Source organism: Oncorhynchus tshawytscha, unplaced genomic scaffold (genome assembly GCF_018296145.1).
Source record: "Oncorhynchus tshawytscha isolate Ot180627B unplaced genomic scaffold, Otsh_v2.0 Un_contig_7283_pilon_pilon, whole genome shotgun sequence".
NCBI classification, from domain to species: Eukaryota; Metazoa; Chordata; class Actinopteri; order Salmoniformes; family Salmonidae; genus Oncorhynchus; species Oncorhynchus tshawytscha.
Genome location: NW_024609685.1, coordinates 259,853 through 280,000, shown reverse-complemented (window position 1 = coordinate 280,000; position 20,148 = coordinate 259,853). Strand labels below are relative to the sequence as shown.

Here is a 20,148-nt window from a genome sequence, read left to right as displayed (position 1 = left end):
GCATTCTGGAATACAGAGAGAATAACACAGGGAGGCTGTCCAGGGGAGGCTGTCCAGGGGAGGCTGTCCAGGGGAGGCTGTCCAGGGGAGGCTGTCCAGGGGAGGCTGTCCAGTGAGGCTGTCCAGGGAGGCTGTCCAGGGAGGCTGTCCAGGGAGGCTGTCCAGTGAGGCTGTCCAGGGAGGCTGTCCAGGGAGGCTGTCCAGGGAGGCTGTACAGCAGAGAGACTGTACAGCAGGGAGACTGTCCAGCAGGGAGACTGTACAGCAGGGAGACTGTACAGCAGGGAGACTGTCCAGTAGGGAGACTGTACAGCAGGGAGACTGTCCAGCAGGGAGACTGTCAAGCAGGGAGACTGTCCAGCAGGGAGACTGTCCAGCAGGGAGACTGTACAGCAGGGAGACTGTCGGGCAGGGGGACTGTACAGCAGGGAGACTGTCCAGCAGGGAGACTGTGTCAGCAGGGAGACTGTCCAGTAGGGAGACTGTCAAGCAGGGAGACTGTCCAGTAGGGAGACTGTACAGCAGGGAGACTGTCCAGCAGGGAGACTGTCAGCAGGGAGACTGTCCAGCAGGGAGACTGTCCAGCAGGGAGACTGTACAGCAGGGGGACTGTACAGGAGCGCAGGAAGGGATATGACTGTTTTACACCACTGCATTACACACACATGTCAAGCTCTATAATTTGGCCAGTCTGGAAATGTAAGTATTTGCTGCAGTTGGTCAGGACTTGATGTGTGTGTGTGTGTGTGTGTGTGTGTGTGTGTGTGTGTGTGTGTGTGTGTGTGTGTGTGTGTGTGTGTGTGTGTGTGTGTGTGTGTGTGTGTGTGTGTGTGTGTGTGTGTGTGTGTGTGTGTGTGTGTGTGTGTGTGTGTGTGTGTGTGTGTGTGTGTGTGTGTGTGTGTGTGTGTGTGTGTGTGTGTGTGTGTGTGTGTGTGTGCTCCTGAATCAACTCCAAGTGCCAACAAGTTAACAACTGAGCTGATGGACAGGCCAGGGAAACAGGTGCTCTCCTCCAAGGTGCAGCTGGGTACAGAACAGAGACGGGCAGGGGAGAGACCTGCTCTAAGGTGCTGCTGGGAACAGAACAGAGACAGACAGGGCAGAGACCTGCTCTAAGGTGCTGCTGGGAACAGAACAGAGACAGACAGGGCAGAGACCTGCTCCAAGGTGCTGCTGGGAACAGAACAGAGACAGACAGGGCAGAAACCTGCTCCAAGGTGCTGCTGGGAACAGAACAGAGACAGACAGGGCAGAGACCTGCTCTAAGGTGCTGCTGAGAACAGAACAGAGACAGACAACTGTTGACTCAACTCTGGAGAAACATCTAGTTTTGCCCATGGTAAAGATCTGTCAGTGTCATGCTTTTCTTTCTCCAATTACTGGCTGAATATTTCCTAGGTGAGGGGTGCCATTCAGGCTCCTTGAGCCAGTCAATTCACCTGGTTGCTCTTCAGAACAGGGAACTTCCTAGAAGTGCTTGGCCACTGAAGCAACCAAAGCTGTTGACCCACACAGCTGACAGCATACAATGAACAACACACTCTGCCTAATGGCCCATGAGTCCTGTTACACACCAGTGAAAAAGGCGAGAGCTCTTGGGCTAATGGTCCCTGTGGCCCCTGACTGGGAGCTCAACAGGGGGGCTGAGGACGGACTGACAGGCTGGCTGCCTGGGAGTCTTGGTTTGAGCCTCAAGTGGCAACCCTATAGGTATCTGGTCAAAAGTAGTGCATTTTATGTGGAATAGCGTGCTATTTGGGACACATCCTTGAGGAGGTTAAAACTATTTATTGAATGGTGATTGAAAACATATTCTGTGGGTTATCTTAAAACTGCAATTATGTATCTTTTTGGGTTACTCGACCAAATTCACATAGAAAATGTAGTTATAGATATGTCATTTTTGTTGAAAGCAAGTCTAAGAAGTGTTATCAGTTATCAGATCAGATCAGTTCTATGTGCGCTATTGCTATGCCTCCCGTTCTTAAGTTTCCAATTGGCTCACTCATCCCTCCCTCCTCTCCCTGTAACTATTCTCCAGGTCATTGCTGTAAATGAGAACCTGTTCTCAGTAAATGGACATTGTAAAATAAGGGTACAAAAATGTATGAAATAAAATAAAACATTTCGTTGTTTGCGTAAACAGAAATTAGGCAAACTATTAGAATACAACATTTGTTTTTTTTTGCATAAAATGAAATTAGGCAAACTATTAGAATTTGACCAGGAAATCGCTGAGCGATTTCTGCCTAGTGCATCTTTAACTAATGGTAGACCTACAGTTTACGGATTATATTTGTAGCTCCCATACTGGCATTCAGAGAGGCCCCGCCATCATTGAACGAAAACAACAAAACATGTCACTCAAACGTTAGCTTGATTTTAATAGGCTTAGTACTTTTAGAGCCCGCCTATTCCCCGCCCCTCTCATTTTAAGCTACATGGTCTGAAAATAATACTCTGAGAACAAGGCTTGACTTTAAACAGTTGCGCGGACACGTCGCTTTCACAGGATTTGCGGAGTTCACATTGAGGGACAATCTATACTGAATATTGCTACTTGGGGTTCTGGAGCAAAATGAGACGAAATCACAATTACAGCTGTTCATCTGATAGCGAACTTGATGACAATATAGAAGTGGAGAAGGACAGTGGTGACGAAAATGTGTATGTTGAAAATTCAGTTATGACGAATAGGAAATATTTTTTTAAATGAGAAAATGTATTTATTTGTCATTCTGATATAAGCCTAATGTGTATTTTTTTTTGTGGTAGGCTAATCTAAATCACGCATCTCTACACAGTGTGTCTCTCTTGAAAAACAGGCTATGCGTGACAGAAGCCTATCGTCACCAATATTTTATTGAAACTGAATGAAAATTACTTTGATTATTTCAGAAACCTTGACTCTTCGCATGACTTGATGTCACCCCCGAAAACCACTCAAACTCAAGCCAGAAAACGACGCAGAGGAGTGAGAATTACATTTGTCTTGCATAATTATACGCCATATATTGCCATTATTAAGGTTCACCATCACCTTGATATGCTGTCGGAGACGCAAAAATCTAATTACACCTCGCTCTCATCCACAGATTATTGAGAAACGGCGACGTGACCGAATCAACAACAGCCTAACTGATCTCAGAAGACTTGTGCCAAGTGCGTTTGAGAAGCAGGTAGGCTACAGTACATATATACCATACAGACCTATTGGATTCAGAGTATATTAATCTCAGTAGTCAACTTCCGCTTTTTCTACATCTTTGGTTAGGACTGTTATTTTACAAGTAACACAATCTAATCGAATGTTTGCCTTTTGTCACAGGGATCGTCAAAATTGGAAAAAGCTGAAATTTTGCAGATTACTGTAGATCATTTGAAGATGATACATGCTGCCAGCGGACAAGGTGAGTCAATAACAAAACAATACAAAGATTTGATTTATGATGACAGCCTGTAAAAAATATGTTGTGATAGGGAAACTTCTAGAAAAACTTCTGCATATTTGTCGGGAACTAGGCATATCCTCCAAGCTCCACCACAGAATTAGAACCAAGTGTCTCCATGTCCTTTTGTTCCTCTAGTTGTGTAGTGCTCTGTATACTCCTGTGTATTGTAGTTCCTGTTCCTGACCTTCTGCCTCCCTCTCCTGGTAGGGTATTTTGAAGCCCACGCCCTGGCCAAGGACTACCGCAGCCTGGGCTTCAGGGAGTGTCTGTCAGAGACGGCCCGCTACCTAAGCATCATGGAGGGCTGGAACAGTGTTGACCCTCTCCGCGTACGCCTGGTCTCTCACCTCAACAACTACGCCTCTCAGAGAGACATCCACACTGGATTGACTGGACACCCTGGACAACTAGCCTGGGGCTCTGCTTTGAGGACACCCTCCGCCCACCTGCCACACCCCCTCTTACCACTCCCCCAGGGACGGACACTAGCCCCCCACAGTACCAGCAGCCCACCCTCCTCCTGCTCCATCTCCTCCTCCTCCTCCTCCATGTCATCCTCCTGTTCAACTGATACCTCAGTGACCTCCAGACTCAGCGTGACGGCCCCCTCAGAGGCACTCAGGGTGCCCCCCAATGACAATCTACCCCTGGGGCTGGCCCTGTCAGTCTCAGCCTCCAAGCTCTCCCAACCACCACCCCTCCTCTCCTCCCTGTCTGCCTTCTCCTTCACTACTTTTCCCCGAGTGTCCCCGGCAGCCCTCAATTCATCAGGCTCCTCCACAGCTCTGAGAAATCAGCCTTACAGGCCCTGGGGGACTGAGATCGGGGCCTTCTGAACTCTTGTGATCATCAGAACCGGAAGGCAACAACTTAGATCCCGCCTCCCTCCAACCTGCCTCCCCCAACCTGCCTCCCCCAATCTGCCTCCCCCAATCTGCCTCCCCCAATCTGCCTCCCCCAATCTGCCTCCCCCAATCTGCCTCCCGACAACCTGCCTCCCTCCAACCTGCCTCCCGCCAACCTGCCTCCCGCCAACCTGCCTCCCTCCAACCTGCCTCCCTCCAACCTGCCTCCCGCCAACCTGCCTCCCTCCAACCTGCCTCCCTCCAACCTGCCTCCCTCCAACCTGCCTCCCTCCAACCTGCCTCCCGCCAACCTGCCTCCCGCCAACCTGCCTCCCGCCAACCTGCCTCCCTCCAACCTGCCTCCCTCCAACCTGCCTCCCGCCAACCTGCCTCCCGCCAACCTGCCTCCCGCTAACACTCCACAAACCCAGCAGGAGTACCTGGCTGTCTCATCTGTTTTTCCCCTCTGGCAATGAGGGGGATGAGGTAGGCTAATGCCACCTCCCTTGGTCAGTACTGCTGTATAAAGGAACATAGATAACATAGTGTTCTATCCTATATGTTTTTATCATGAATAATTAATGTTAAATGTTGTTGTGAGCCCAGATATGGCCTCCAAGGTAGGAAAGGACTGACTATTGTTTCATGACCACAAAACTGATTTAATTTGGTTTATTATCAGAGTGCACTAAGGATTTGGGGGTATTTGTAGGTCAAATATAATATTGTAAAAAAAATATAACTCCTGCAGCTTTGAAAGAGAACAAATACACCTGCAATGTATCACAAATAGAGTTACACATGAACTGGATCTGCTAATACATTAGTTATGTCTATATGGGATTGTCGAACCTGCTTTATATAGAAAGCAACTTTGAAAAAATGTAGTTTTGTAATATTTTTGTACCAATAAACTGAGTTTGTAAGAAGATGCTGTTTTTTTGATCAATGCTCAAGATTCATGTGTTTTACCTATGAACTGTTGTGGGGTTTAGAGTATGTTGTCCACTTCCCACATCACTTCACATAAACTCATTTATCAGTTTCAACTGTGTCACGGCTGGCTGGGTGTGTAGCGAGGAATCAGGCGCAGAGAGCAGCGGGGTCCAGGGGGAAAGTGCACTTTAATACGGCACCAAAATGAAATGCCCAACACGCAGGGAGCAAACACTGACCAACCCAAACCAACGGGTAACAATGTCCAGAGCACTAACAACAACACCAACACCACCAACACCAACACCAACACCAACCACCACCACCACCACCACCACCAACGACAACAACAACAACAACAACAACAACAACAACAACGACGACAACAACAACGTGAACATCAAAATAATCCCGCACAACAAAGGGGCGGGTTCCATACGCTAAATAGGGAAGACAATCAAGCACACATAAAATAGGAACAGGTGTAACGAATGAGACAACTAACCGAAACGAAAAGGGATCGGTGGCGGCTAGTAGCTTGGTGACGAAGACCGCCGAGCACCACCCGAACCGGCGGGGGAGCCAACTTCGACGGGAGTGGTGACAAACTGCCCTTTTTCTTGGTTTTTGGTGAATGAAGGAGTTGCATAAAGATGTTGGCTCTTCATTTGATCACTCTTCTGTTGCTCAGCATTGTCCTACACAGCAGGAAATTCAAACTTGTAGTGTATTTGAGTTTTATAAAGACTTCTAAAGTGTAATTCCGACATTGAAATTTCAGACTTGATTTGCCCTGCAGAAAAAGGTATCAACCCCTACAAAAATGTCCATTAATTATAATCTGTTCTGTTGCTGCAGGATTATTTTCCTATTGTAACAAACTGGCTCAAATTAAGGTCCTACATCTGTATGTACTATATGTTTTATATATGAGCAAAGTGGTAGCTAACAGTAATCTAGCAGAGAATCTGACTGATTGACTAGCTGGCTGGTTGTAATCTCTCGTGGACAGACGCAAGATTGTGGTTCTGGGTTGACGAGATTAGGGTTGGTCGAGAGTCTCCAAAACTTTGTTTTATTGCCATTGTTGCCTCCATGAATACCCAGGAAGTGATTAAAAGGAAATCCTTGAGGAAATCATCGATGCCCCTTGACCCCACTCATATGGACTGGCCTGATCTGACCTCACTAATATAGTCTGGTCTGACCCCACTAATATGGTCTGGTCTGGTCTGGGCAGGAGACTATTGTGTGGCCAAGATTGAAGTATAGATGGCAGCTGGATGACACATACTGAAGCCTGTAGACAACAGTAGATCACGTTTGACTAGGGCTCATGGGCTTCTGGTCAAAAGTAGTGTACAGTAGGGAATAGGGTGCCATTTGGGACTCAATCACTCGATGCGCACTAAGTTCCTGCTGTAGTAGTATGCAATGTATCCACTAGAGACCATTGGATAGCAGTAGAAAACTAGTGATGGAGACTAAAATCCCCTATGGGAGAAATTAATGGTGGAAAAATGTTTGGAACCATTTCCCTGTTTGACCTCTAAGTTTAATGGGTATTATGACACCTCCACCGTGGGGCTCCTCTGTCCAGTGTCTGTGTTCTTTGCCCATCTTAATCTTTTATTGTCTTAGATATGGCTTTTTCTTTGCAACTCTGCCTAGAAGGCTGAGAAGGCTTGATGTTGAGACTGGTGTTTTGCGGGTACTATTTAATGAAGCTGCCAGTTGAAGAATTGTGAGGCGTCTGTTTCTCAAACTAGACACTCTAATGTACTTGTCCTCTTGCTCAGTTGTGCACCGGGGCCTCCCACTCTTTCTATTCTGGTTAGAGCCAGTTTGCGCTGTTCTGTGAAAGGAGTAGTACCCAGCGTTGTACGAGATCTTCAGTATCTTGGCAATTTCTCGCATGGAATAGCCTTCATTTCTCAGAACAAGAATAGAATTTCAGAAGAAAGGTCTTTGTTTCTGGCCCTTTTGATGATGCTCCAGACACTCAAATGATGATGCTCCAGACACTCAACTAGTCTAAAGAATGCCAGTTTTATTGCTTCTTTAATCACAACAACAGTTTTCAGCTGTGCTAACATAATTGCAAAAGGGTTTTCTAATGATCAATTAGCCTTTTCAAATGATAAACTTGGATTAGCTAACACAACGTGCCATTGGAACACAGGAGTGATGGTTGCTGATAATGGGCCTCTGTACGCCTACGTAGATATTCCATAAAAATTCTGCAGTTTCCAGCTACAATAGTCATTTACAACGTTAACAATGTCTACACTGTATTTCTGATCAATTTTATGTTATTTAAATGTGCAAAAAATGTGTTTGTTTTTTTCACAAACAAGGACATTTCTATGTGACCCCAAACTTTTGAACAGTAGTGTATAAATTAAAATAAATAAAAAAGTGAAAAATATTTGTATTTATTTAAATGTTTTTATGAATATTGCTAGCAATAATGGAATAAACAAAATGTGTATTACATATCCACAGTAGAAAAGAGGAGAATATATTATTTTATAAATGTGTATGTGTTTTTTCTCCAATTCCTATTATTGAGCAAATCACCCTTTCAAAATCACCCTCAAATAGGCTACCATTGCTTCAAGGGCCGCTGCCTGCTGACAGGCTTTCTTGACTTTACATCCATTTTTGCCAACACATCCTTGTTGTCTTTAATCTCTGTTTTACCAGCTAAACAGCTGCTCTTATCGAAAATGTTTTTGAGTTACCTTTCTAGCTAATTGGCTATGTTAGGGTTTACACGTTCTCTTCCAATTAGACTGTCATGTGTTGAGGTCAAAACTATCTACCAAATCTATTGATTTGAAAATGTTGATTACTTCTCCTTGACATGATCATTCACCAGATGATGAGACAAGATACAATACATGATGTTTTTAAATATATTTTTGCCAACATGTGATTGGGGTTCCTTGGTCTCCGGTTTGCCTGGCAGGGGGTCCCTGGGAAAGAAAAGGTTGAAGACCCCTGCCAAAGACAGTCCAGAGAGTCCCTGCCCGAAAATAATTTATCCCCCGCCCCTCATCCTCTCTGTTGCCATGGAAGCACCAGATCTAGCACTTGATTGGCTTGCATGGTTAAGCACGTGCTAGATGAGGCTTCAAATATGACAACAGGCCCAGGTGTAATTATTGCAGTCGAAGCAGTGTGCCTTAAGGTGGTTTGTGGTGTTGATTAGCTCAAATTTACAACATGGTTGAGGCATTCGTTGGAACTTGGAAGATGACTTCCAGTGAGAATTTTGATGAATATATGAAGGCAATAGGTGAAGTCTTACCTTATTAAATAAAGCAGTTTTTTTTAATGAAAGACATCTAGAACCTTACTAAAGTTGATTAGATAAATATCCTCTTGTTTCACAGGTGTGGGTTTTGCTACTCGGCACATGGGGAATCTGGCGAAGCCCAATTTGCTGTTCAGCATCGACGACGGTGTAATATCAATGAAATCCCAGAGCACTTTCAAAACCACAGAGGCCAAGTTTAAATTGAATGAAGAATTCGACGAGATGACTGCAGATGACAGGAAAACCAAGGTGGGTGCAGGAGCCACACCATAGACATGCCGGTTGTTACAGTAGTGTGGATTCCAATTGATTGTAAAAAAAGAAATTACTTAAAATTTAGTGAGTTGTTCCCTCTTGACACTACTCTATTTCCAGACTCTGATGACCTTTGAGAACGGAAAACTGGTGCAGAAACAAACTTGGGACGGCAAGACTACCACGCTCGAGCGGGAGTTGCAAGATGGAAAATTGATTGCGGTAAGGTTTAATGTCTTGCTTGCTATTCCCTTCTCTGCGTGGTTTGACATAAAATATGCTTTTTTCATAAGCCCATTTTGCAATGTCCATGCTTGATATTGCAATATTGTTCAATGTTGCATGTGATCATCATTATGCAATGCAGGTTGTCATCTTGTAAATTGCGTTCTCCCGGGGTTACCAACAAGGATGGCACGCGTTTTTACGCGCGAACGTGTTGAAAATGTCCTTTCTAGTTTTGGCTGGGAAGCGTGGCTTGATAAGCACTTGCAGTCATGTGCAACACGCTACTTAATTAATTTTAAACTAAATGATTCATTGGTAATCGAGTGTTAATAAACCCAATGATTTACATAAACCTGGGATTGCTGCTGCATGTGTTGGCATTGCCATTGCGAGGCTTTGCTCCCACCGGTCCGCCATAGGCACTATCCAGTAGGACCAGTCCTCCATAGGAATGAATGGAATGCATGGTTTTTGAGGGGGTTGTAGTGGGTACAGTAACATCAGTTTCCTTAAAGTAATTTATAATGCATTATTTAGCTCACATAATGTAAAGTGCCTGTTATAGAATAAATTAATATAGATTCCAACATGTATTTGGTTTGTTCATCACTGACTGTATCAATACATTTTGATTTCTCGCTTCTGACACTTGTTGTCATTGCATGACCTAAAGCGTGTACTGCTCTCTTTTCCAGAAATGTGTAATGGATGATGTGGTGGCACTGAGGACCTATGAGAAAGAGGTGTGATTCCAGTCTGCTGAATTGAAGACCCCCACCAGCAAATCAAAAACATGCATGTTATCTGTTCAATACCTACCATGTTAAATTCACTGACTCCATTGGTACCAAAATCCCATGAAGCTTTCAATAAAGTCAGTTCTGCTTTGTGAAAAGTGGTATTTCCTTCATTGCAATATGTAGGCCAGTTTGGAGGCTAAGGCCTATTCAGCAAACTTAATCCATGTGGATTACAAACGGGCAAATCTCTGGTCTATCCTGAGTACTTCGGTTGTAGGTGGTAATAACATTCAATACATTTCAGTGTCAATTTTTCTCCAATAAATTAATGTTGGCGTACTTTGAGCACGCTACACTGAGTGTTCCCGGCAAAATACATTGATTTCACACTACGTATTTGGAGAACTGGTGACCAAGTAGAAATGTCCAACTGACCATTTGTCTACGATGCAAAAACTGCCATGACTGACTAGTGGGTTAACTAAACCCTGGATGCCTTCATATTAGCGTCCTGCTAACTAGCTATTACACAACTTTAAAACCTGAATTTCTTTGCCTATTTAGGACTGATCTATTCTGTGAACTTTTCGGGAGCATTCAGGTGCTTCTGAATGACTACTGGGACCAGTGGTCTGCCCAGTGGTGCTGTTATGACTGCAGCGTTGCTGTTTGTTCCAAGTGTCTCTAGGAAAGGTGCTACTTTATTTCAGAAAACATTGACTTGATGTCACCCCCGAAAACTACTCCAACTAAAGCCAGAAAATGACGCAGAGGATTGAGTATTACATTACTCTTGCATAATTATGCACCAAATATTGCCATTGAGGTTCACCATCGCCTTGATATGCTGTCAGAGACTATAAAATCCTACCTCGCGCTCAGCCACAGATTGAAAAACGGCGATGTGACCGACTCAACAGCCTGACTGATCTCAGAAGACTTGTGCCAAGTGCGTTTGAGAAGCAGTTAGGCTACAGCACAATTGTATATACCATACAGACCTTCTGGATTCAGAGTATATTAATCTCAACTTCCGCCTTTTCTACATCTTTGGTTAGGACTGTTATAAGTAACACAATCTAATCAAATGTTTGCCTTTTGTCACAGGGATCGTCAAAATTGGAAAAAGCTGAAATTTTGCAGATTACTGTAGATCATTTGAAGATGCTACATGCTGCCAGCGGACAAGGTGAGTCAATACCAAAACAATACAAAGATTTGATTTATGATGACCGCCTGTAAAAAATGTGATAGAAAAACTTCTGCATATTTGTAGGGAACTATGCATATCCTCCAAGCTCCAACATAGGAGTAGACCAAGTGTCTCCATGTCCTTTAGTTCCTGTTCCTGACCCTCTGCCTCCCTCTCCTGGTAGGGTATTTTGAAGCCCTGGCCAAGGACTACCGCAGCCTGGGCTTCAGGGAGTGTCTGTCAGAGACGGCCCGCTACCTAAGCATCATGGAGGTCTGGAACAGTGTCAACCCACTCCGCGTACGCCTGGTCTCTCACCTCAACAACTACGCCTCTCAGAGACATCCACACTGGATTGACTGGACAACTAGCCTGGGGCTCTGCTTTGAGGACACCCACCTGCCACACCCTCTTACCACTCCCCCAGGGACGGACACTAGCCCCCCACAGTACCAGCAGCCCACCCTCCTCCTGCTCCATCTCCTCCATGTCATCCCCCTGTTCTACTGATACCTCAGTGACCTCCAGACTCAGTGTGACGGCCCCCTCAGAGGCACTCAGGGTTTCCCCCAATGACAATCTGGCCCTGTCAGTCTCAGCCTCCAAGCTCTGCCAACCACCACCCCTCTCCTCCCCGTCTGCCTTCTCCTTCACTACTTTTCCCCTAGTGTCCCTGGCAGCCCTGAGAAATCAGCTTTACAGGCCCTGGGGGACAGAGATCGGGGCCTTCTGAACTCTTGTGATCATCAGAACCGGAATGCAACAACTTAGATTCCCTCCAACCTGCCTCCCTCCAACCTGCCTCCAACACTCCACAAACCCAGCAGGAGTACCTTGTTTTTTGGTGAATGAAGGAGTTGCATACAGATGTACGATCTTCATTTGATCACTCTTCTGTTGCTGAGCGTTGTCCTACACCGCAGGAAATTCAAACTTGTAGTGTATTTGAGCTTTATAAAGACTTCTAAAGTGTGTAATTTCCACATTGAAATGTCAGACTTGATTTGCCCTGCAGAAAAAGGTATAAACCCCTACAAAAATGTCCATAAATTATAATCCACATAATTCACATTTTCTGTTGCGGCAGGATTATTTTCCTGTTGTAACAAACTGGCTCAAATTAAGATCCTACATCTGTATGTACTATATGTTTTATATATGAGCAAAGTGGTAGCTAGCAGTAATATAGCAGAGAATCTGACTGACTGGCTGACTAGTTGTAATTTCTCGTGGACAGACGCAAGATTTTGGTTCTGGGTTGACGAGATTAGGGTTGGTCGAGACAACTTAGTTTTAGCGCCATTGTGGTCTCCATGAATACCCAGGAAGTGATTAAAAGGACATCCTTGAGGAAATCATCGATGACCCTTGACCCCGCTCATATGGACTGGCCTGGTCTGACCCCACTAATATGGTCTGGTCTGGGCAGCTGGATGACACATACTGAAGCCTGTAGACAACAGTAGATCACTTTTGACTAGGGCTCATGGGGTTCTGGTCAAAAATAGTGTACAGTAGGGAATAGGGTGCCATTTGGGACTCATTCGCTCGATGTGCCCTTTAAATTCCTGCTGTAGTAGTATGCAATGTATCCACTAGAGACCATTGGATAGCAGTAGAAAACTAGTGATGGAGACTTGCTGCAGCCAAATCATGAGTGTTAGGTTTATAGCGTCCCAGCGGAAAGAAAACATATATCTCAGTAAATCAGCTAGAAAGATGTGTCGGCATCGAGTAATTGTCTCTGGCCCCCTCCCAGTTAGGGGGAGTGATGAGCTCTACAGCAGAGTCGCTCAACTCAATTGCTGGTTGAAAACTGTTTTCTGCCCCTCCCAAAAGATAGAATTTGTAGATAATTAGCCCTCTTTCTGGGACTCACCCACAAACAGGACCAAGCCTGACCTGCTGAGGAGTGACGGACTCCATCCTAGCTGGAGGGGTGCTCTCATCTTATCTACCAACATAGACAGGGCTCTAACTCCTCTAGCTCCACAATGAAATAGGGTGCAGGCCAGGCAGCAGGCTGTTAGCCAGCCTGCCAGCATAGCGGAGTCTGCCACTAGCAATTTAACCTTGCGCAATACCCTAGATGCAGTTGCACCCCTAAAAACTAAAAACATTTCTCATAAGAAACTAGCTCCCTGGTACACAGAAAATACCCGAGCTCTGAAGCAAGCTTCCAGAAAATTGGAACGGAAATGGCGCCACACCAAACTGGAAGTCTTCCGACTAGCTTGGAAAGAGAGTACCGTGCAGTACCGAAGAGCCCTTACTGCTGCTCGATCATCCTATTTTCAAACTTAATTAAGGAAAATAAGAACAATCTGAAATTCCTTTTTGATACTGTCGCAAAGCTAACTAAAAAGCAGCATTCCCCAAGAGAGGATGACTTTCACTTTAGCAGTGATAAATTCATGAACTTCTTTGAGGAAAAGATTATGATTATTAGAAAGCAAATTACGGACTCCTCTTTAAATCTGCGTATTCCTTCAAAGCTCAGTTGTCCTGAGTCTGCACAACTCTCCCAGGACCTAGGATCAAGAGAGACGCTCAAGTGTTTTAGTAATATATCTCTTTACACAATGATGAAAATAATCATGGCCTCTAAACCTTCAAGCTGCATACTGGACCCTATTCCAACTAAACTACTGAAAGAGCTGCTTCCTGTGCTTGGCCATCCTATGTTGAACATAATAAACGGCTCTCTATCCACCGGATGTGTACCAAACTCACTAAAAGTGGCAGTAATAAAGCCTATCTTGAAAAAGCCAAACCTTGATCCAGAAAATATAAAAAACTATCGGCCTATATCGAATCTTCCATTCCTCTCAAAAATTTTAGAAAAGGCTGTTGCGCAGCAACTTACTGCCTTCCTGAAGACAAACAATGTATACGAAATGCTTCAGTCTGGTTTTAGACCCCATCATAGCACTGAGACGGCACTTGTGAAGGTGGTAAATGACATTTTAATAGCATCGGACCGAGGCTCTGCATCTGTCCTCGTGCTCCTAGACCTTAGTGCTGCTTTTGATACCATCGATCACCACATTCTTTTGGAGAGATTGGAAACCCAAATTGGTCTACACGGACAAGTTCTGGCCTGGTTTAGATCTTATCTGTCGGAAAGATATCAGTTTGTCTCTGTGAATGGTTTGTCCTCTGACAAATCAACTGTAAATTTCGGTGTTCCTCAAGGTTCCGTTTTAGGACCACTATTGTTTTCACTGTATATTTTACCTCTTGGGGATGTTATTCGAAAACATAATGTTAACTTTCACTGCTATGCGGATGACACACAGCTGTACATTTCAATGAAACATGGTGAAGCCCCAAAATTGCCCTTGCTAGAAGCATGTGTTTCAGACATAAGGAAGTGGATGGCTGCAAACTTTCTACTTTTAAACTCGGACAAAACAGAGATGCTTGTTCTAGGTCCCAAGAAACAAAGAGATCTTCTGTTGAATCTGACAATTAATCTTAATGGTTGTACAGTCGTCTCAAATAAAACTGTGAAGGACCTCGGCATTACTCTGGACCCTGATCTCTCTTTTGAAGAACATATCAAGACCATTTCAAGGACAGCTTTTTTCCATCTATGTAACATTGCAAAAATCAGAAACTTTCTGTCCAAAAATGATGCAGAAAAATTAATCCATGCTTTTGTCACTTCTAGGTTAGACTACTGCAATGCTCTACTTTCCGGCTACCCGGATAAAGCACTAAATAAACTTCAGTTGGTGCTAAATACGGCTGCTAGAATCCTGACTAGAACCAAAAAATTTGATCATATTACTCCAGTGCTAGCCTCTCTACACTGGCTTCCTGTCAAAGCAAGGGCTGATTTCAAGGTTTTACTGCTAACCTACAAAGCATTACATGGGCTTGCTCCTACCTATCTCTCTGATTTGGTCCTGAGGTTAGCTAAAGTCCTAAGGTTAGCTAAATGTAGTAATGAACAGATTAATAAATTGGAAAACTGTTTTTAAATTGACAAATCTGTGAACTGTCTTGTGCACGTTTTAAATTGACACAATACCTGTTAGCAAAGATGTCAGCTACAGATGACGTGCAGGATTTGTAGTCTTGCATGATACCGAGTCAAGGACCAAAAGCTGAAGCTGGAGACTCATATCTCCCTCTCACTAACTTTAAGCACCAGCTGTCAGAGCAGCTCACAGATCACTGCACCTGTACATAGCCCATCTGTAAATAGACCATCCAACTACCTCATCCCCATACTGTATTTATTAATTTATCTTGCTCCTTTGCACCCCAGTATCTCTACTTGCTCATTCATCTTCTGCACATCTACCATTCCAGTGTTTAATTTCTATATTGTAATTACTTCGCCACTATGGCCTATTTATTGCCTTACCTCCCTTATCCTACCTCATTTGCACAGACTGTATATATACTTGTTTTACTGCATTATTGACTGTATGTTTATTATTCTATGTGTAACTGTGTTGTTGTATGTGTCGAACTGCTTTGCTGTATGTGTCGAACTGCTTTGCTCTATCTTGGCCAGGTTGCAGTTGCAAATGAGAACTTGTTCTCAACTAGTCTACCTGGTTAAATAAAGGTGGAATAAAAATGTAAATAAGAAAAAGGCTCCTCAACAGCTTCCACCCCCAAGCCATTAGACTGCTGAACAATGAATAAAATCGCCAGCCACCGGACTTTCTTGAACTGCACTGTTGGTTAAGGGCTTGTAAGTAAAGCATTTCACGGTAAAGTCTACACTTGTTGTATTCGGTGCATGTGACAAATAAAGTTTCATTTGATGTCTAGTTTGATGCTAATTAGCATTTTAGAATCTGAGAGCAAATAGAGCAGAATATATTGATAAAAGTCACCTTGTCCGAGAGAGATTGACATGGTTATCAAAACGTCACACCAGGGGAAGTCTACACGATACACAGCCCTTATTTTAAGTGTTTCTAAAATGAATGGTGGAAAAATGTTTGGAACCATTTCCCTGTTTGACCTCTAAGTTTAATGGGTATTATGACACCTCCACCGTGGGGCTCCTCTGTCCAGTGTCTGTGTTCTTTGCCCATCTTAATCTTTTATTGTCTTAGATATGGCTTTTTCTTTGCAACTCTGCCTAGAAGGCTGAGAAGGCTTGATGTTGAGACTGGTGTTTTGCGGGTACTATTTAATGAAGCTGCCAGTTGAAGACTTGTGAGGCGTCTGTTTCTCAAACTAGACACTCTAATGTACTTGTCCTCTTGCTCAGTTGTGCACCGAGGCCTCCCACTCTTTCTATTCTGGTTAGAGCCAGTTTGCTCTGTTCTGTGAAGGGAATAGTACGAGATATTCAGTTTCTTGGCAATTTCTCGCATGGAATAGCCTTCATTTCTCAGAACAAGAATAGAATTTCAGAAGAAAGGTCTTTGTTTCTGGCCCTTTTGATGATGCTCCAGACACTCAACTAGTCTAAAGAATGCCAGTTTTATTGCTTCTTTAATCACAACAACAGTTTTCAGCTGTGCTAACATAATTGCAAAAGGGTTTTCTAATGATCAATTAGCCTTTTCAAATGATAAACTTGGATTAGCTAACACAACGTGCCATTGGAACACAGGAGTGATGGTTGCTGATAATGGGCCTCTGTACGCCTACGTAGATATTCCATAAAAATTCTAAAGTTTCCAGCTACAATAGTCATTTACAACGTTAACAATGTCTACACTGTATTTCTGATCAATTTTATGTTATTTAAATGTGCAAAAAATGTGTTTGTTTTTTTCACAAACAAGGACATTTCTATGTGACCCCAAACTTTTGAACAGTAGTGTATAAATTAAAATAAATAAAAAAGTGAAAAAATATTTGTATTTATTTAAATGTTTTTATGAATATTGCTAGCAATAACGGAATAAACAAAATGTGTATTACATATCCACAGTAGAAAAGAGGAGAATATATTATTTTATAAATGTGTATGTTTTTTTTCTCCAATTCCTATTATTGAGCAAATCACCCTTTCAAAAATCACCCTCAAATAGGCTACCATTGCTTCAAGGGCCGCTGGCTGCTGATAGGCTTTCTTGACTTTACATCCATTTTTGCCAACACATCCTTGTTGTCTTTAATCTCTGTTTAACCCTCTTAGCGAAAATGTTTTTGAGTTACCTTTCTTGCTAATTGGCTAAGTTAGGATTTACAAGTTCTCTTCCAATTAGACTGTCATGTGTTGAGGTCAAAACTATCTACCAAATCTATTCAGTTGAAATGTTGATTACTTCTCCTTGACATTATCATTCACCAGAAGATAAGATAAGATACAATACATTATGTTTTTAAATATACTTTTGCCAACATGTGATTGGGGTTCCAAGACCCCTGTCAAAGACAGTGCAGTCTGAGTCCCTGCCCGAAAATAATTTATCCCCCGCCCCTCATCCTCTCTGTTGCCATGGAAGCACCAGATATATCACTTGATTGGCTTGCATGGGTAAGCACGTGCTAGATGAGGCTTCAAATATGACAACCGGCCAAGATGTAATTATTGCAGAGTCGAAGCAGTGTGCGTTAAAGTGGTTTGTGGTGTTGATTAGCTCAAATTTACAACATGGTTGAGGCATTCGTTGGCACTTGGAAGATGACTTCCAGCGAGAATTTTGATGAATATATGAAGGCAATAGGTGAAGTCTTACCTAATTAAATAAAGCAGTTTTTTAAATGAAAGAATGTTGCATGTCGATCTAGAACCTTACTAAAGTTGGTTAGATATATATCCGTTTGTTTCACAGGTGTGGGTTTTGCTACTCGGCAGATGGGGAATATGGCGAAGCCCAATTTGCTGTTCAGCATCGACGACGGTGTAATATCAATGAAATCCCAGAGCACTTTCAAAACCACAGAGGCCAAGTTTAAATTGAATGAAGAATTCGACGAGATGACTGCAGATGACAGGAAAACAAAGGTGGGTGCAGGAGCCACACTATAGACACGTCGGTTGTTACAGTAGTGTGGATTCCAATTGAAATTACTTTAAAATTTAGTGAGTTGTTCCCTCCTGACACTACTCTATTCCCAGACTCTGATGACCTTTGAGAACGGGAAACTGGTGCAGAAACAAACTTGGGACGGCAAGACTACCACGCTCGAGCGGGAGTTGCAAGATGGAAAATTGATTGCGGTAAGGTTTGTCTTTCTTGCTTTTCCCTTCTCTGCTTGGTTTGACACAATATGCGTTTTTCATAAGCATATTTTGGAAAATGTCCATGCTTGATATTGCAATATTGTTCAATGTTCCATGTGATTTTTCATTATGCAATACACGTCATCTTGCGAATTGCGTTCTCCCGGGGTTACCAACAAGGATGGCACGCGTTTTTACGCGCGAACGTCTTCAAAATGTCCTTTCTAGTTTTGGCTGGGAAGCGTGGCTTGATAAGCACTTGCAGTCATGTGCAACACGCTACTTAATTATTTTAAACTAAATGATTAATTGGTAATCGAGTGCTAATAAACCCAATGATTTACATAAACCTGGGATTGCTGCTGCATGTGTTGGCATTGCCATTGCGAGGCTTTGCTGCCACCGGTCCGCCATAGGCACTATCCAGTAGGACCAGTCCATAGGAATGAATGGAATTCATGGTATTTTGGGGGAGGGGGTTGTAGTGTGGACAGTAACATCAGTGTTCTTAAAGTAATTTATAATGCAATATTTAGCTCACATAATGTGAGTGTCTGTTATAGAATCCAACATGTATTTTATGATTGAATATTATGGTGGCTGCACAGTGGTATCAATAGTGCCCCCGGTCAGTCGTCCAGGGTTTGTCATTGAATTAAACCTATTAACTTATCTACTCTGTTCATTGGTCAACATGGTCAGTTCCCTTTTATAGTTGCAGTTTTAACTCCTACCCTGTCACATTTAGCTTATGTGATAATGCCCTTCAGTTTAAAGGAAGTTAATGTGTTTTGGCTCATTCAGACTGCAGTTTTTAAGTGGAACTACAACAACTAACTGATGCACTCAGGCTGATTTGGTGTTTGTTCATCACTGAATGTGTCATTACATTTTGAGTTCTCGTTTCTGACACATGTTGTCATTGCATTACCTAAAGCGTGTACTGCTCTCTTTTCCAGAAATGTGTAATGGATGATGTGGTGGCACTGAGGACCTATGAGAAAGAGGTGTGATTCCAGCCTGCTGAATTGAAGACCCCCACCAGCAAATCAAAAACATGCATGTTATCTGTTCAATACCTACCATGTTAAATTCACTGACTCAATTGGTACCAAAATCCCATGAAGCTTTCAATAAAGTCAGTTCTGCTTTGTGAAAAGTGGTATTTCCTTCGTTGCAATATGTAGGCCAGTTTGTTGGCTAAGGCCTATTCGTCGAACTTAATCCATGTGGATTACGAACTGGCAAGTCTCTGGTCTATCCTGAGTACTTCGGTTGTAGGTGGTAATAACATTCAGTACATTTCAGTGTCAATTTCTCTCCAATAAATTGATGTTAGCCTACTTTGAGCACGCTACACTGAGTGTTCCTGGTAAAATACATTGATTTCACACTACCTATTTTGAGAACTGGTGACCAAGTAGTAATGTCCAAAACTGACCATGTCTACAATACGATGCAAAAAATGCCATGACTGACTAGTGGGGGGGGGGATGATTCTTTATTGTGACACTGGGCTATCACCACTCCTAAACCACTGAGGACTATGAAGTATTGTCTGAGCAGTGGCATGGTAACTAAACCCTGGATACCTTCATATTAGTGTGCTGCTGCTAACTAGCTATTACTGAACTTTAAAACATGAATTTCTTTGCCCATTTAGGACTGTTCTATGCTTAACTTTTCAGTAGCATTCAGGTGCTTCTGAATATGACTACTGGGACCAGTGGTCTGCCCAGTGTTGCTGTTATGACTGCAGCATTACCGTTTGTTCCAAATGTCTCTAGGAGAGGTCCTACTCAAGATTTCTAAATGCCACCCTGTTAGCTTTATAGTGCACTAGTTTTCACAAAATTCATTAATGCAAATGAACTTACAGGACACTTGCTGAATCCTAAATCCATTCATGGGTGGGAAATAATTCACAAGCTTACCCAGGCTGGGTGCCAAAATTAAAAATTCTCAAACTACAAGTACAGGTGCCAAGTTGACCATTTAAAAAATATCATTGGCTTACATTCTACATAG

At 43.2% G+C, this 20,148-nt stretch overlaps 3 protein-coding genes across 3 annotated transcripts; all 3 read left to right on the top strand.

Moving 5' to 3' along the window:
* The first annotated feature begins 2,454 nt into the window (after positions 1–2,454).
* On the top strand, positions 2,455–5,226 carry LOC112238414 (hairy/enhancer-of-split related with YRPW motif protein 1-like). The gene is made up of 5 exons (XM_042316946.1): positions 2,455–2,667; positions 2,899–2,974; positions 3,096–3,179; positions 3,329–3,410; positions 3,660–5,226. Exons 1-5 carry the CDS (start codon positions 2,579–2,581, stop codon positions 4,286–4,288), a joined length of 960 nt encoding a protein of 319 aa, XP_042172880.1. The 5' UTR covers positions 2,455–2,578; the 3' UTR covers positions 4,289–5,226.
* Positions 5,227–8,396: 3,170 nt separating this feature from the next.
* On the top strand, positions 8,397–9,933 carry LOC121845479 (fatty acid-binding protein, adipocyte-like). Its single transcript, XM_042316939.1, has 4 exons — positions 8,397–8,534; positions 8,632–8,804; positions 8,931–9,032; positions 9,734–9,933. Exons 1-4 carry the CDS (start codon positions 8,462–8,464, stop codon positions 9,785–9,787), a joined length of 402 nt encoding a protein of 133 aa, XP_042172873.1. The 5' UTR covers positions 8,397–8,461; the 3' UTR covers positions 9,788–9,933.
* A 7,527-nt stretch (positions 9,934–17,460) lies between these two features.
* LOC121845482 (fatty acid-binding protein, adipocyte-like) lies at positions 17,461–19,279 on the top strand. Its single transcript, XM_042316947.1, has 4 exons — positions 17,461–17,620; positions 17,729–17,901; positions 18,016–18,117; positions 19,080–19,279. The coding sequence occupies exons 1-4, from the start codon at positions 17,548–17,550 to the stop codon at positions 19,131–19,133; spliced, it is 402 nt and encodes a 133-aa protein (XP_042172881.1). The 5' UTR covers positions 17,461–17,547; the 3' UTR covers positions 19,134–19,279.
* The last annotated feature ends 869 nt before the right edge of the window (positions 19,280–20,148 follow it).

Excerpts from the sequence above, each read along its gene's own strand:
- LOC112238414 (XM_042316946.1), top strand. The coding sequence starts at position 2,579 with ATGAGACGAAATCACAATTACAGCTGTTCATCTGATAGCGAACTTGAT. Across the intron at positions 2,668-2,898 it reads GACAGTGGTGACGAAAATGT|AAACCTTGACTCTTCGCATG; the intron begins GTATGTTGAAAA and ends TGATTATTTCAG. Across the intron at positions 3,411-3,659 it reads ACATGCTGCCAGCGGACAAG|GGTATTTTGAAGCCCACGCC; the intron begins GTGAGTCAATAA and ends CTCTCCTGGTAG.
- LOC121845479 (XM_042316939.1), top strand. The coding sequence starts at position 8,462 with ATGGTTGAGGCATTCGTTGGAACTTGGAAGATGACTTCCAGTGAGAAT. Across the intron at positions 8,805-8,930 it reads CAGATGACAGGAAAACCAAG|ACTCTGATGACCTTTGAGAA; the intron begins GTGGGTGCAGGA and ends CTCTATTTCCAG. Across the intron at positions 9,033-9,733 it reads AAGATGGAAAATTGATTGCG|AAATGTGTAATGGATGATGT; the intron begins GTAAGGTTTAAT and ends TCTCTTTTCCAG.
- LOC121845482 (XM_042316947.1), top strand. The coding sequence starts at position 17,548 with ATGGTTGAGGCATTCGTTGGCACTTGGAAGATGACTTCCAGCGAGAAT. Across the intron at positions 17,621-17,728 it reads TGAATATATGAAGGCAATAG|GTGTGGGTTTTGCTACTCGG; the intron begins GTGAAGTCTTAC and ends TTTGTTTCACAG. Across the intron at positions 18,118-19,079 it reads AAGATGGAAAATTGATTGCG|AAATGTGTAATGGATGATGT; the intron begins GTAAGGTTTGTC and ends TCTCTTTTCCAG.